Here is a 15805-nt window from a genome sequence, read left to right as displayed (position 1 = left end):
TGCCTTTTTGCCCAAATGTCATTTGCCAGAGAGGAAGGAAGCCGCTCAGGGATTTCACCATGGCCAATGGTGACAATAAAACAATTACAGAGTTTAATGGCTGTAATAGGAGAAAACTGAGGATGGATCATCAACATCGTAGTTACTCCACAATACTAACCTGATTGACAGAGTAAAAAGAAGGAAGCCTGTAGAGAATAAAATATTCCAAAACATGCATCATGTTTGCAACAAGAAAAGAAAGTAATACTGGAAAAAATGTGGCAAAGCAATAAACTTTTTGTCCTGAATACGAAGTGTTATGTTTGAGTCAAATCCAATATTACACATGACTGGGTACTGAGTACTACTCTCCATATTTTCAAGCATAGTGGTGGTTGCATCATGTTATGGTTATGTTTGTAATTGTTTTTCAGGATAAAAAAAAATAAATGAAATGGAGCTAAGCACAGGCAAAATCCTACAGAAAAACCTGGTTCATTCTGCTTTCCACCAGACACCGGTAGATGAATTCACCTTTCAGCAGGACAATAACCTAACCACAAGGCCAAATCTACACTGGAGTTGCTTACCAAGAAGACAGTGAATGTTCCCGAGTGTCCGAATTACAGTTTTGACTAAAATCTAGAGCAAGACCTGCAAATGGTTTTCTAACAATGATCAGTGGTGACCCGTCATTCAGGGCAGGTGGGCAGAGCCCTACCTGTTTTGAGTCCTACCTCTTTAGCTAAAAAAAATAATATATATATATATATATATATATATATATATATATATAATATTATATATATATTATATATATATACAGTTGAAGTTGGAACTTTACATACACTTAGGTTGGAGTCATTAAAACTAGTTTTTTCAACCACTCCACCAATTTCTTGTTAACAAACTATAGTTTTGGCAAGTCGGTTAGGACATCTACTTTGTGCATGACACAAGTAATTTTTTCCAACAATTGTTTACAGACAGGCGTTCTGTCTCCTGGAGATGAACGTACTTTGGTGTGAAAAGTGCAAATCAATCCCAGAACAACAGCAAAGAACCTTGTGAAGATGCTGGATGAAACAGGTACAAAAGTATCTATGTCCACAGTAAAACGAGTCCTATATCGACATAACCTGAAAGGCCGCCATAAAGAAGTCAGACTACGGTTTGCAACTGCACATGGGGACAAAGATCGTACTTTTGAGTCGATGTACTCTGGTGTGATGAAACAAAAATAGAACTGTTTGGCCATAATGACCATCGTTATGTTTGGAGGAAAAAGGGAAACGCTAGCAAGCTGAAGAACACAATCCCAACCGTGAAGCACGGGGGTGACAGAATCATGTTGTGGGGGTGCTTTGCTGCAGGACGGACTGGTGCACAAAATAGATTGCATCATGAGGAGGAAAATTATGTGGATATATTGAAGCAACATCTCAAGACATCAGTCAGGAAGTTAAAGCTTGGTTGCAAATGGGTCTTCCAAATGGACAATGACCCCAAGCATACTTCCAAAGTTGTGGCAAAATGGCTTAAGGACAACAAAGTCAAGGTATTGGAGTGGCCATCACAAAGCCCTGACCTCAATCCTATAGAACATTTGTGGGCAGAACTGAAAAAAGGTGTGCGAGCAAGGAGGCCTACAAACCTGACTCAGATACTAGAATTAAATGTCAGCAATTGTGAAAAACCGAGTTTAAATGTACTTGGCTAAGGTGTATGTAAACTTCCGACTTCAACTGTATATATACAGTACCAGTCAAAGGTTTGGAAACACCTACTCATTCAAGGGTTTTTCTTTATTTGTACTATTTTCTACATTGTAGAATAACAGTGAAGACATCAAAACTATGAAATAACACATATGGAATCATGTAGTAACCTAAAAAGTGTTAAAAAAATCTACTCTAATGTACTTGTCATCTGCTCAGTTGTGCACCGGGGCCTCTCACTCCTCTTTCTATTCTGGTTCGAGCCAGTTTGCGCTGTTCTATGAGGGGAGTAGTACACTGCATTCTACAAGATCTTCAGTTTCTTGGCAATTTCTCGCATGGAATAGTCTTCATTTCTCAAAACAAGAATAGACTGATGAGTTTCAGAAGAAAGTTCTTTGTTTCTGGCAATTTTGAGACTGTAATCGAACCCACAAATGCTGATGCTCTAGATACTCAACTAGTCTAAAGAAGGCCAGTTTTATTTCTTTTTTAAACAGACCAACAGTTTTCAGCTGTGCTAACATAATTTCAAAGGGTTTTCTAATGATCAACTAGCCTTTTAAAATGATGAACTTGGATTAGCTAACACAATGTGCCATTGGAACACAGGAGTGATGGTTGCTGATAATGGGCCTCTGCACGCCTATGTAGATATTCCATAACAAATCTGTTGTTTCCAGCTACAATAGACATTTACAACATTAACAATGTATACACTGTATTTCTGACCAATTTGATGTTATTTTAATAGACAAAAAAGTAGCTTTTCTTTCAAAAACAAGGACATTTCTAAGTGACCCCAAACTTTAGAACGGTAGTGTACATGTACATATTACCTCAACTAACCGGTGCCCCCGCACATTGACTCTGTACCGGTACCCCCTGTATATAGTCTCGCTATTGTTATTTTACTGCTGCTCTTTAATTACTTGTTACTTTTATTTCTTATCTGTATTTTTTAAACTGCTTTGTTGGTTAGGGGCTTGTAAGTAAGCATTTCACTGTGAGGTCTACACTCAATCAAATCAATCAAATGTATTTATAAAGCCCTTTTTACATCAGACGATGTCACAAAGTGCTATACAGAATCCCAGCCTAAAACCCCAAACAGCAAGCAATGCAGATGTAGAAGCACGGTGGCTAGGAAAAACTCCCTAGAAAGGCAGGAACCTAGGAAGAAACCTAGAGAGAAACCAGGCTCTGAGGGCTGGCCAGTCCTCTTCTGGCTGTGCCGGGTGGAGATTATAACAATACATGTCCAAGATGTTCAAACGTTCATAGATGGCCAGCAGGGTCAAATAATAATAATCACAGTGGTTGTAGAGGGTGCAACAGGTCAGCACCTCAGGAGTAAATGTTAGTTGGCTTTTCATAGCCGATCATTCAGAGTTAGTGACAGCAGGTGTGGTAGAGAGAGAGAGTTGAAAACAGCAGGTCCGGGACAAGGTAGCACGTCCGGTGAACAGGTCAGGGTTCCATGGGCGCAGGCAGAACAGTTGAAACTGGAGCAGCAGCACGACCAGGTGGACTGGGGACAGCAAGGAGTCATCAGGCCAGGTAGTCGTGAGGCATGGTCCTAGGGCTCAGGTCCTCCAAGAGAAGAGAAAGAAAAAGACAAAGCAAGAGAATTACAGGGAGCCTACTTAAATTCACACAGGACACCGGATAAGACAGGAGAAATACTCCAGATATAACAGACTGACCCTAGCCCCCTGACACAAACTATTCCAGCATAATTACTGGAGGCTGAGACAGGAGGGGTCGGGAGACACTGTGGCCCCATCCGACTATACCCCCGGACAGGCCAACCAGGCAGGATACAGTGAGGGAAAAAAGTATTTGATCCCCTGCTGATTTTGTACGTTTGCCCACTGACAAAGAAATGATCAGTCAATAATTTCAATGGTAGGTTTATTTGAACAGTGAGAGACAGAATAACAACAAAAAAATCCAGAAAAACACGTCAAAAATGTTATAAATTGATTTGCATTTTAAATGAGGGAAATAAGTATTTGACCCCCTCTCAATCAGAAAGATTTCTGGCTCCCAGGTGTCTTTTATACAGGTAACGAGCTGAGATTAGGAGCACACTCTTAAAGGGAGTGGCTCCTAATCTCAGTTTGTTACCTGTATAAAAGGTAACAAGCTGAGGGAATGTGGAGTGAAACATTTCTTTTTTTTTTGAGAAGTGGCCAGTACCACAGGCAATATAATGGAAAGGTCTCTCAAGAGTTTTTTTAAAAGTATGCTAGCAACATACCAGTATAGATGGAGATATAAGATGGTTGTTACTATGATTATGTCTGCATCCCAAATGGCACCCTATTTCCTATACAGTGCACTACTTTTGACCAGGGGCCATAGGTGTGCCATTTGGGATAGTCCCAAATTGCTTTTCTTTAGTTGCTTTCCTTTTGTTGCCTAAGGTCAAGCAAGAACTTTTCATCCTGCCTGTTTTCCATATTGTTTGTGAACTAGTGTGCACCATGTGTTTGCATATACAGTCTTAGAGACTGTATACAGTGCAAAACATATTAATACTAAACTACAGAGCAAAATAAGTATCACAATTAAACTTTAAATCTCAGTAGGCCTACATAATAGGTATTCCCGAACGTAGTAATGCAGTATCAACATGCATCTCTTATGATTGCAAGTCTATCACATGTTTATTAAGTGACTTTGTACAATACAAATAAAGAAAATACAGATGAGTACATAGCCAAAGCAAAATATGGTGTTGACTTTCCGTTCCCCACATAATCAGATGACATGTGGAGTTACAGAAATATTCCTTACATTTATTTATTTTTAGCACTTAGCACTTCTGTCTTCAGACTTGTTCTGCTTCGTCACCTGCGGGTCTGAGGAGCACCCAAACTGTTACTCCACCTTGACAGTTTCTTTTTTGTTGTTGTTGTTGGTTTTGTTTGGTTCTCGCTAATACTATTAGACACCTAGCAATTTTATGAAGTTGGCTTTAGCTAGCCCAGATAGGTTCCCAATCTCCCAACCTCATTATTAGCTATCAAGTTAGAGTAGGTGGCTTGTCTAACTACAGATGTAGGATCTTAATTTGAGCCAGTTTGCTACAGCAGGATCCTGCAGCAACAGGAAATGTGGATTATTATGTAGATTATAATAAGGGTTGATCAATTTTTCGTTAGTGAAAATCAAGGGTGATTGATATTTTTAAGTGGAAATTACAAACTTTAGAAGCCTTTTTAAACCTTGAATACTCTACAAGTTTTATTTTCCTGCAACAACAGGATGATCAAATTAAGATACAGCATCTGCATCTTATCTGGCATGCTTGCTGGCAAGGTTAGTAGCCTTTAGAAAAGCAAGCAATAACTAAATGTACTGAATAAGACTCACATTCCTTTCAATCTTTTACCCAGATGTATTTATAGCATTTTTTGTTGTTTAGATAAGCATATTTAGTTTCTATAAGAAAATAATCACCAGTCAGGAGGATACAGACAGCTGAAGAGGCATGCTTAGATATGCAGAAAAATAGACATCTTTTTGAATTAAGAATAATGATTATGTCTCTAGGTTGCAGGAAAAAGCTGTTTCAGGTGTTTGAAAAATGCTAAATTATCCAACTTACGATCGGGGGTCCTAGCCCCCCTGGGCCACCCCCAGCCATCCTCACATACTTTGTGCCCCCCTCTGATTTTTGGAGTGCATGATGCCCCTGATTGAGCCAACAGGCTCTGAGACAGCTTCTAGCATCCGGCCATCAGACTGTTCAACATATAACCTTAGCGATCTTCCTGCACAGACCTGCACCTTATAGAGACTATTTCCACTGACTCTCCACACATATACCCCTTACACACAGGCACACACACAGTCAAATAAATACAGTCATAGTTGAAATTGCACTCATCATTTATACTGTATATCTTATTGTGTACAGTTGAATTACTATGCATACTTACTTACGATTTTTATTTGACTTTTGATTATTATTGATATTGACATTGTACTGTACTGTTGAGGGAGCTCACAAGTAAGCATTTTACTGCACCTATTATACCTGCTGTAAACTGTGTACGTGATTAATAAAATTGGATTTAATTCTAATTTTACATTCCAAAAATGTTTCTGGTGGATAGCTGATCTACGCTTTCCAATGATATACAATTAAAGGGTAGGCTACACTTGAGCAATAACGTGTTGTATACTGACATGTTTTGTCATAGGGTTAAATACATATGGAAAAGTGAATGGGATGGAGGGATGAAAGAAAGAGTGATAACACACAGAAAGCTGTCATTGCTGCAACGCTATGCCACATTTTCCAACTCCAGGGACATAGACCTTAATAAGGAAAATCACTATTAGACATAGTTAACCCAAGCGACCCTACTGGCTCAGACTATTAAAATATTCCAAATCAGACTGCGTAGCCTAGCAAACCCCACGCTGGAAGAAAAAATAAATACATTCTAAGTTGATTATGTTTTGCTTTCATTTGTGGAATTCTCAAACAACACAATAGATAGGTCTACCATAAGAGCAAACAGCAATAGCCTATGAAATACATTGTCCATAGGGTCAATTAGAGTCGCGTATAAAGGGACACAGTATACGGGAGTTTCTCTTTGAGGCATATTGGGCCATAGAGTTCTCGATTCAGGATGCGTTGGGATACCCCATCTACTGTTTACTTTGATTTTTGATGCACTACACATCATAGAGATCCTATTCAATTCGGTATATTCAATTGTATTCTAATTCCTCATTCTATGCTACGCATCAAGCTTGCGTCATAATAGCGTTGCGCACACCTGCTACTTATGTGGCCCACAACCACCTGTAACGGTCAGATACACTGTAGGTTTCTATCCGACAGAGCAGTAACGTTGCTTCAACAACACGTTTTACGTTGGTAAAAGAACGCGCAATCACCAGAACAGCACTGGATCGAAGCGGACGCGTATCTTTCATATCCAAGTGATCATGACGATGTCTGACTGAAGAACTTAACATGTTTGCCACGTCAGTAGAATACCTGGGCCTCCGTGTGCCCCAGCTCCTGCAAGCATCAGAGGAGGAGTTCGGCTCAGATCGTGTCATCATGCTCAACCTTTTCCTGATTCTCCTCTTGCTCCTGTTCTGCGCTATCCATCTGCGTAAAAACGATGTAAGTGCGCACCGCCAGTAGACTTTACTTCTTTATGTAATGGTGTTTGACGCGGGACTATCAGCCAGGCTGTCACAAACTTCCCACAAACTGTCCCATGCCCACAAACATGAGAACTATAGCTGCAGTGGCGCTGTCCTTTTAGCACTGCGGAGTGACTACCACTATATGACTACCACTATACGACCACGACCTCAGCTCTCCATATAAATGCATGCACTAGAACTAGAATGTATATTTCAAAATCCTTATCTTATACACCCATGCATTTTTTTCTTCACAGGATGATGTCTTCGGGGAGATTGACCCGTAAGTTTCATCCTTCATAATTCATTGTGAATTCAAAAGGGATTTTTCATGTGGGTAAAAAATATAAATAATGAAAATGAATAGCTCTGAACTCAATTTAAACCCAGTCTTATATTTGATCTTGCAGAGAGCTGGTCAATAAGTTCACAGAGGGAGTGCAGCTCAACTACAACTACCTCAAACAACTGGAGGAACTTCTGGACATGAAGAAGTTACAGATAGAGGACCTCATCTCTGAGATGGACCTGGACTGCTGCTCTGAATCCAAGTTGTGCTCTGACTCATGCTACTCAAGATCATCTTCTAGATCACATTCTAGATCTTCTGTATCCTCTAGATCTAGTGACGGCAGCACATGGCAAACCTGTAAGAAACGGCCTCCAACTGACAGGTTTAAATACCCGAAAGGCTGTAGTCCAGATAGTCATGATAGTCCCTGCCCTCCGGTTAATCCTAGCCCAGTGGGTAGTCCTGGCTCAAAGGCCACTCCCTGCCTCCAGCTACCAGGAGGTGGGGATGATGAGGACAGTTACCATGGCTCCACGCTCTCCTCCCGTAGCTCCTCCTGCAGCTCCTCTAGGTACGTGTCTCCTTCTGACTCCCCTCTGCCCCTTGAATACCAGCCCAGCCCTCGTCAGCCTGCTGCTACTGGTTGGAGGCGAAACTGGACTTTGACGGAGACCAAAGTGGACTCTGTGGCTAGTCCTGTGGCAGCTCCTTCTACTGTCACGTTCCCTGACTGCAAAGACAGAGCTGCTGACCTCACAGACCATACAAACTGGTCCCAGACCACTCCAGACCATGTAGACCATTCCAAGACCACTCCAGACCGCTCCAAGACTCCGACTGTGAGACAGATTCTGACGGTGAGACAACTGTTTGAGGTAGTGCCGAGGAAAGCAGACCCACCCATCCTGCACCGCTGGCACCGCAGACGCCTGGAACTCAACGCGACGCAGAAGGTCTGTAGAAATGTACTGTTAATCTGCGTCCCCAATGGGACCCTATTTCCTACATAGTGTACAAATAAAGGAAATAGGGTGCCATTTGAGACACAACCACTACTGTTAAAATGTCTGGGTGATGAGTTGTTGGTTAGGTGTTCGTCTAAATGTACAAGTCTGTGAAAAGTAACATATACTCGGAAGACAATAAAAGTAATCGAATCCGAACTATAATCTAAGGTGGCCCGCAATCGCTGGAGGATTGCCGTGCTGATGATCTCCATCGTTAGGTGGCTGCTCGCCGAGAGCCTGAAGGGAGGAGGCACCACCAGCTCAACCTCCCCCCCAACGTCCACCACTACCACACACTCCAACACCTCAACCACCTCTCAGGCTAAGAAAGGATCCGAGATCATTAGGAAAACTGTCAGCGTTCCAGCCTTCTGCCCGCAGGGTGTAAACCCTCCATCTCACTCCCAGGCTCCATGGCAGTTTCCAGGGTCAGAGGGTAAACTCATTATGATGTACGCTGAGGGTGCCAGGATCCCCTTAATTTCCCAGGAGGTCCGGGAGAAGCTGGAGTCCCACGTCCGCCGCAAGCAGAGCCAGCGCCTCTGGGGCTTCCCCAAGCTGGTCACCAGGTATGTGGGCGACCTCATGCCTCTGCAGCTCCCCATCTCCTGCAGCGAAGACAACTGGAAAATCATGGGCAACGTGACTGACCACCAGGCAGTGTTCTCTGGACGAGTGCACCTCAACACAGAGTTCAGGTTGAAGAACAAGACTACCAAGCCAGAGGGGGAGCAGAAGGCTACTGCAGCTCTAGCTGCAGCAAAGGACACCTCACCAGCCACCAGAACTGTGGAGAAGACTACCAGCATCAGCACCATGCTCCAGCCAGCCGAGACTCATGCTACTAAATCACACCAGACCAGAGCCACTCTGAACCAGCCCTCCCCTGCGATAACCTTGACCCCGGAGAGACAATGGCTGGAGAAGAAGATGAGGAGTAAGTGTATGGAGGTAAAGCTCAAACACTTCCCGGGCATTGTTGCCCAGTCATACCACTCCGCCCTTGCCTGGACAACTAGCCAGCCAACCAGGAAGCCCACCCAGGTGGCAAAAGCCTCCACTGTTGTTCCGAAATGCCCCACCCCACTCAGACAGAGGGATAAGGTATCATTCATGGACCAAGGGGAGCTGAGGCACCTGGTGGACAACCTGATCATGAAACACATGGAGCACCTTCAGAGACAGGGAGTGACAACCCCTTCGACCCACACCCAGGGAGTTACAACCGCCTCGGCCCTCTCGCAAAGCTCTCACAGCCTGGCCCTAGAGACCTCGACTGGCACCACCGTCTCACATCCCTACCCTGCCCTCACTAAACAGCTGGTGCTAGTGAATGGTTTGGAACAAGGTGCCAGGGAGAGCAAGACACTGCAGGCTCCACAGCAGTACAATGTGAAGCCTAGCTCAGCCACAGTCAAGGTGGGAAGATGCTGCAGCATCATGTGAATCTGCAGCAGCATCATCCAGCACTGAGGTCCAGAGGGCTCCTGCTGCCTCCTTAGATTAGGCCTCCTCTCATTTCCTGCATATTTTAGCTAAAGATGTATCCAGAAGTGAATCGTATGTATTCTTTCTACCAAATACACAGTTTTGCATTTCACATGATTTGACTCTGTTCTATTTAAAAAAAATGTATTTGATTTTTTATTTAACTAGGCAAGTCAGTTAAGAACAAATTCTTATTTACAATGATGGCCTACCCCGGCCAAACCCGGACGACACTGGGCCAATTGTGCGCTGCCCTATGGGACTCCCAATCACAGCTGGATGTGATACAGCCTGGATTCAAACCAGGGACTGTAGTGACGCCTCTTGCACTGAGATGTAGTGCCTTAGACCGCTGCGCCACTCGGGATACTCTATGAGTAGAGTATGTGTCTGTTCCTGATAAATATGAATTTGGGCTTATTCATTTAGGTTTGTTTTAAATACAACATGCATAGTTTAAAATACACAAAGTCAAAACTGAGTCTTAGATGGCCACATAGACACAAGCAAACACAGCTGACTGGAGATGAAATAGCAGGGATATTGATGCTATAATGCACTTTACAGTAACAAACTGACATGTTGAGCTATTTTGGTCTGAGGTGGTGCCTCTTGAAGGTCTACTGCCGCTTTCCATTTCCATCTCAGAGCCGTTAGCCCAATGAGCTCTTTTCACAGTCACCCGTTTGTCCAGTTAGCCTATTGGAATGACAGGTGCAGGTCTATCTTTATGGATATAAACAGACCAGTTCATTCCCCTGTGTTATGTTTCAGTCTATGCTTGCGGATTCCTCCAGATGTCAGAACAAAGCGACACTACCTTGGAGACAGTGAGAGCAGACAGAGCTATACTCCCACTCCCTGTCGCACACCCCCCACATACAAGTATTTATATTTTGTGCATATGGAACAATACCAGAACAAAGAGAAGGGTACGTGCTAAATTATACCTGACCACTTTAGCTGGAGTGTTACTATAAACAGCTAGGATTGACCAGTCAAAAGTAGTGCACTGTGTAGGGAATAGGGTGCCATTCAGGACAGGCCTCGAGTCTCCGAATCAAGGAGTAGGACCTTGTTACTCAGCCTCCAACAAAGACAACGGAGCAGATTTAGAATACAGTGCCTTGATGAGGCTGATGCAGGAACAGTGGCCATGGCTCTCTCCCTGGAGTCCTGTCACACACTCCAGCAGACTGGGAAGGAGAGGAGAGTAGGATGGGGAAGGGAGGGGGGGCAGAGGGTGTTTGTCTCACTAACTGTGTGCTGCATCATCTTTTGACAGCTAACATTTACATCCCCACTGTGCTCTCTTGCTATTAATATATTTATGCTAATGGGAATCCCAAAACCCAGTTGTCAGCGTCGGTAAAAAGGTCACAATAAATAGAGAAAGGAGCACAACCTGCAATTCTGAGCCACCTGTGCCATGCATGGAAACTCATCGGTGTCCCAAATGCCACCCTATTCCCTACATAGTGCAAAACAATTGACAAGAGCCCTGGGCTCTTGGTCAAAAGTAGTGCACTACATAGGGAATAGGGTGCCATTTGGGGGCGCAGACTTATTCATCATATGCCAGGGTATTCCAGAAGAGCGTTCTTCTCAGATACGCATTTCAACAGATGGGACACATACTGTGATTCAATGTATTATGCAGTGGCCCCTAATCTGATTTTGATGAGAAAGCCAATAATGATGAGCTTAGTAAACAGCCCTGCACACCGTTTCTAGCAGGCAGCTGTGGCTGAGAAGGAAACAACAGAGTTGGTCGCTGTGGGTGAAATGAAGTGTTGGACTGGGACCCAGAGTTACCTTTTAAAATGCTGAGCCTGATGTACAGGAAGGAGATCACGCCTCTCTCTATGGCCCGTACACAGAACTGATGTATCACACAGTTGGCACAATAGTCACTTGTGACACAATGGAGTTATTCTGCACAAAAATAAATTGCAACGTACAATGGTTGTGTAAAACTGTTATATCACAAAAATATCAGCTGTATCAAAACCATTGTGTCAAATCATCAGTTGTATGAACATTTTAACATCTTGACCATGTTCTGTTATAATATCCACCCCGCACAGCCAGAAGAGGACTGGCCACCCCTCATAGCCTGGTTCCTCTCTAGGTTTCTTCCTAGGTTTTTGGCCTTTCTAGGGAGTTTTTCCTAGGGAGTTTTTCCTAGCCACCATGCTTCTTTCACATGCATTGCTTGCTGTTTGGGGTTTTAGGCTGGGTTTCTGTACAGCACTTTGAGATATCAGCTGATGTACGAAGGGCTATATAAATAAATTTGATTTGATTTGTATATTCTGAGTGTCTATGAGTCTATTTCTGTAGAAAACCTCCTGGTGGCAAAATGATAGACCCAACGTTGCCAGGATGGATGCTGATGTTCCTCTCTTTTCCAAAGTGAATGTAATATTGATACCCCCTGCCCTGCACTCAAGGGTACAGCTCTGTTGTCAGAATGATAACGTCAACAGCACATCATCAGTACAGGGGAAACTGTCTCGAATACAGTTGCTTTCATTCTCCTGTGGTGCTGTGAACGATACCATTCTCTGTGATCCTCCCTACGACATTGAACAGAGAGACCTTGGGGAAACAAAAGCAAGGAGACTTCTTGATAATTGGTTACCTTGGTGAGGTTTTCATGGCTCAGCCACATCTCTCATGTCAGTGGCTCTTTTCATAAGTGTACTGGCTGTTGCCAAGGTAGAGAGTCACATAACATCAAACCAAAAGGACACTAACATCAAATGACCTCTCAGGAGTGTCACTGTGATTCACTACTCTGCTCTGAGGTGACCACAGCAGACCATGGGAGGTACTTCAGCTGGCAACTGGCCCTCAGAACCAAGGCACATTGGAAGAAAACTTGTAGGAATCCCAAATCCCTCAGAAACCGCTCATTAATCAACACTGTTGCAGTTCATCTTAATGCCCTTAAAATGGGAAGTAATAATTCCACTAAGGTCAGCCAGCAGAAGCAAGGCATGACACATCCCTCTTCTGCTACCTGTGGCTTCAGTCTCACACAAGGCTGTCTATTAAAGCCACCACACAATTATAAATTACGTTTTCAGTTTGTGACATTTAATATCTCACACAATGGAACACACCAAATTAAAAAGTCATTGCCCTTGATGAATATTCAATGTTATGAGGTTTTTGCTATGTGTAAATGCCCCCCATTCGTTAGGGTGGCTAGGTTCTCATTACAAGGTGTCAGCACAGTGGCTTGAATATACTGGATAATTATCTTCTCTCAAGTTTTTGGATGCATTTCAAATGATCAGTCGCACCCGACCCTTGTCCTTGCGCGCCTTCAGTATATCTATTCAACAAACAAATGGCTTTTGCCTTTCTGTTCCTCTGCTCTTTGTTCCGCTGGATGGACAAAATTATGCAAAGCAGAACATGATAATGTATGTAAAACACCCCACTGTGAGCCACGGCATAAAATCTGATATTTTTAAAAGAGGGTCACTTTCAAAGTGCGCTTTCTCACGAGTTTATTGAGAACCACCTGTTCTGATGTTCTCTGACATCACTCGCACCTGAGGGGATGGAAAAGGGTGGTTTACTCTAGCGTCCGCCCTAAACGGCAGGTCTGTTGCAGCGTCACCTTTCCAGCTGCCTGGAGATTTAATTAGCAGCAATACCAAGAGCAGCACGTCACTGCTGCGCTCATCTCTCTTTTCATCTCCCAGGCTTCAGATAGTGACATAATTGACAATGCTGTATACGTCCCAAATGGCACCCCGTTCACTCTATGGTGCACTACTTTTAACCAGGGCCAACGGGGAAATTAGGTTGATATTTAGAACTCAGACCCTGTGACCAAACACAACAAAGAATCTCATTAATCATGCAGAGAGCAGAGGGCATCAGAGGGAGACCAGAGCTGTAAGTGGGAGTCAAACAGTCTGGCTGGCAATGGGACAGTCAGTGGCAAAGCTAGAGGCACTTCTGAGGGAACTGTATGGTAGGGGCACAGATTGTGGTAACTAAGTATGTGGCCTGGATCCAAACTAAATTGTAAGAAAGGCCGTTCTATGAAGGCTATCTCCTGGTTCTGTAGCACGAGGCAGTTTGATGCACCAGTAGAACCCCAGGAAAGGACGCTAGTCTGCCAAAAACAGGCTTATCACCCAATCCATTTCCTTAATGCTGAGTGCCAAGCAGAGGCATCGGTCCCATTTTTTTAATATTTGGTATGACTCGAAACTGAATTGCTCCAATTGAAAAATCTGGTTTGGAGCCAACTGTGGTCATTTCATATATGACTTCCTCCTAATCTTCAATTATGTAACGCACTATAATACATGTCCAGATTCAGGTATACAGTGTGGATAACATCTAGTTAACATCTTCACCTGGTGTTTCTTTTGATAGCCTAAACAACAGAACACAAGCTTCATGAACCTGCTTCGTTTGTTTTGATCTGTTATGTTCTCCCAGTCTAGATCATGGAAATAGAATTTAGTCATTAGAATGCATTCTAGCTCTGTGTTGAGGATGAAAACCATTATCTGATTGCTGTATACTGCTGGTGCATTAACCCATCTATAATCATGACTCAGCTAGATCCAAATAGGGTTCATGTATGGAAACATCACTAATAATTGCCTTGCCTTCATTTACCTTCTACTGTAGTCTCAGGAAAATGACTGGTAAATGGCCTGTGAAATACTCGGTTTACTGTACACACACATATGCTGTATTAGTATCTAGCTAGATATCAAATATCGGATTTAAAATTACACACTAAATCTATGGCACCTTGCTTAGCTTTATGAACAAGCGCGACGCCTAGTGACATCATCCTGCATTAAAATTGGATTTAGAGGTCTGCGCTGGACACATTTCTTCATTCCACTCCGCATCTTTTCATACGGCATCTGCAATCGCAAAAACGGGTCCCAAAACCAACCACTGTTCCGCAATGTTATTTTAAGCGTATGTGACGCAGCTCACTTTCTAGCCATGGTCCCAGCAATTGTGCGCCATATAAGCAATATTAAAATGCGCAACAATAGTTTAAATTACCAGATTTTCACGTGGCCCATTATATTAGACTATGGGAATTACTGGGCTATATTAGCCAATACGCTTGATGTAGTTTGAAGAGAGCAAGAGTTGGAGACACGCACTTCCTTTTGAGCTATTTGTATAGCCTACCTTTTAGAGGTGGGAAGATTTTAAGACAGAGAAATATAGGTGATCAATATTTATTTATAGGAAACGTAGTAAGCTACAGCCTAATCATATTTTGGAAGTACATTTCCTTGAAAATATAACTGTCCCGTTCTTCTCCGCCTATGCGTAGACTTTAGCCTAGCCTAATCTGTAATTGAGACCACAGGCGCACCTGATCTCGCACGTATGGCTACGGAACTTGAAGCAAGAATGATGAAAGCGGACACACGCACTTCCTCTTGAGCTAAATAGTGCATATAGCCTACCTTTTAGGAGGACGACTTGCAGGCAGACAAATGGGTAATCAATAGTTCATTAAAAGGCGCAATGCTCGCTCGTAGCTGGCGCTCGCGTCTTCAATGTTGATCAAGTTTTGATTGCACTTGGCTCACGTTGGTTGAGCGCCCTCCACTTTTTTTTCCATTATCAATATATATTTACAGACTCTGTAGTAAACTATAGTGTAATCCAGTGGATGCTGCTGTGGGGGTGACGGCTCATAATAATGGCTGGAACGGAGCTAATGGAATGGCATCAAACACATGGAAACCATGTGCTTGATGTATTTGATACCATTCCACTGATTCTGCTCTAGTCATTACCGCCAGCCTGTTCTCCCCAATTAAGGTGTCACCAACCTCCTGTGGTGTAATCATTTTAAGTTACATTCCTTGAAAATAGAACTGCCACGTGATTCTCTGCCCACGGATAGGCAGCCCACTATTTCAATGTAATACGACAGGTAGGCCAACGTATACAAAGCAGAAACACGACCATATCCAAATAATCTACGGGACAATACAAATGTTTTAATCCCAAAGTAGTCGGACTGCACGTGCACACCCGGAAGCATCAGAAATGCGGACCGCACCCCAATGATCTCTGTTGGGACCCAACTATAAGCCAAACTGAGGCCATGACTACAC

The 15805-nt window shown here is 43.2% G+C and overlaps 1 protein-coding gene across 1 annotated transcript; it reads left to right on the top strand.

Annotated features, from left to right (window-relative positions):
* Positions 1-6702: 6702 nt before the first annotated feature.
* LOC106607906 (uncharacterized) lies at positions 6703-9703 on the top strand. The gene is made up of 4 exons (XM_014205386.3): positions 6703-6858; positions 7142-7167; positions 7295-8129; positions 8352-9703. The coding sequence occupies exons 1-4, from the start codon at positions 6703-6705 to the stop codon at positions 9627-9629; spliced, it is 2295 nt and encodes a 764-aa protein (XP_014060861.2). The 3' UTR covers positions 9630-9703.
* Positions 9704-15805: the final 6102 nt, after the last annotated feature.

The sequence above is a fragment of the Salmo salar genome, chromosome 06 (genome assembly GCF_965601325.2).
Source record: "Salmo salar chromosome 06, fSalSal1, whole genome shotgun sequence".
Classification (NCBI taxonomy): Eukaryota; Metazoa; Chordata; class Actinopteri; order Salmoniformes; family Salmonidae; genus Salmo; species Salmo salar.
Note: the sequence above shows the minus strand (reverse complement) of the source record. Positions and strands in the feature narration are given on the sequence as shown.

Coding starts and splice junctions, on each gene's coding strand:
- LOC106607906 (XM_014205386.3), top strand. CDS start 6,703: ATGTTTGCCACGTCAGTAGAATACCTGGGCCTCCGTGTGCCCCAGCTC. Junction 7,168..7,294: donor GTCTTCGGGGAGATTGACCC/GTAAGTTTCATC, acceptor TTGATCTTGCAG/AGAGCTGGTCAATAAGTTCA. Junction 8,130..8,351: donor AACTCAACGCGACGCAGAAG/GTCTGTAGAAAT, acceptor CTATAATCTAAG/GTGGCCCGCAATCGCTGGAG.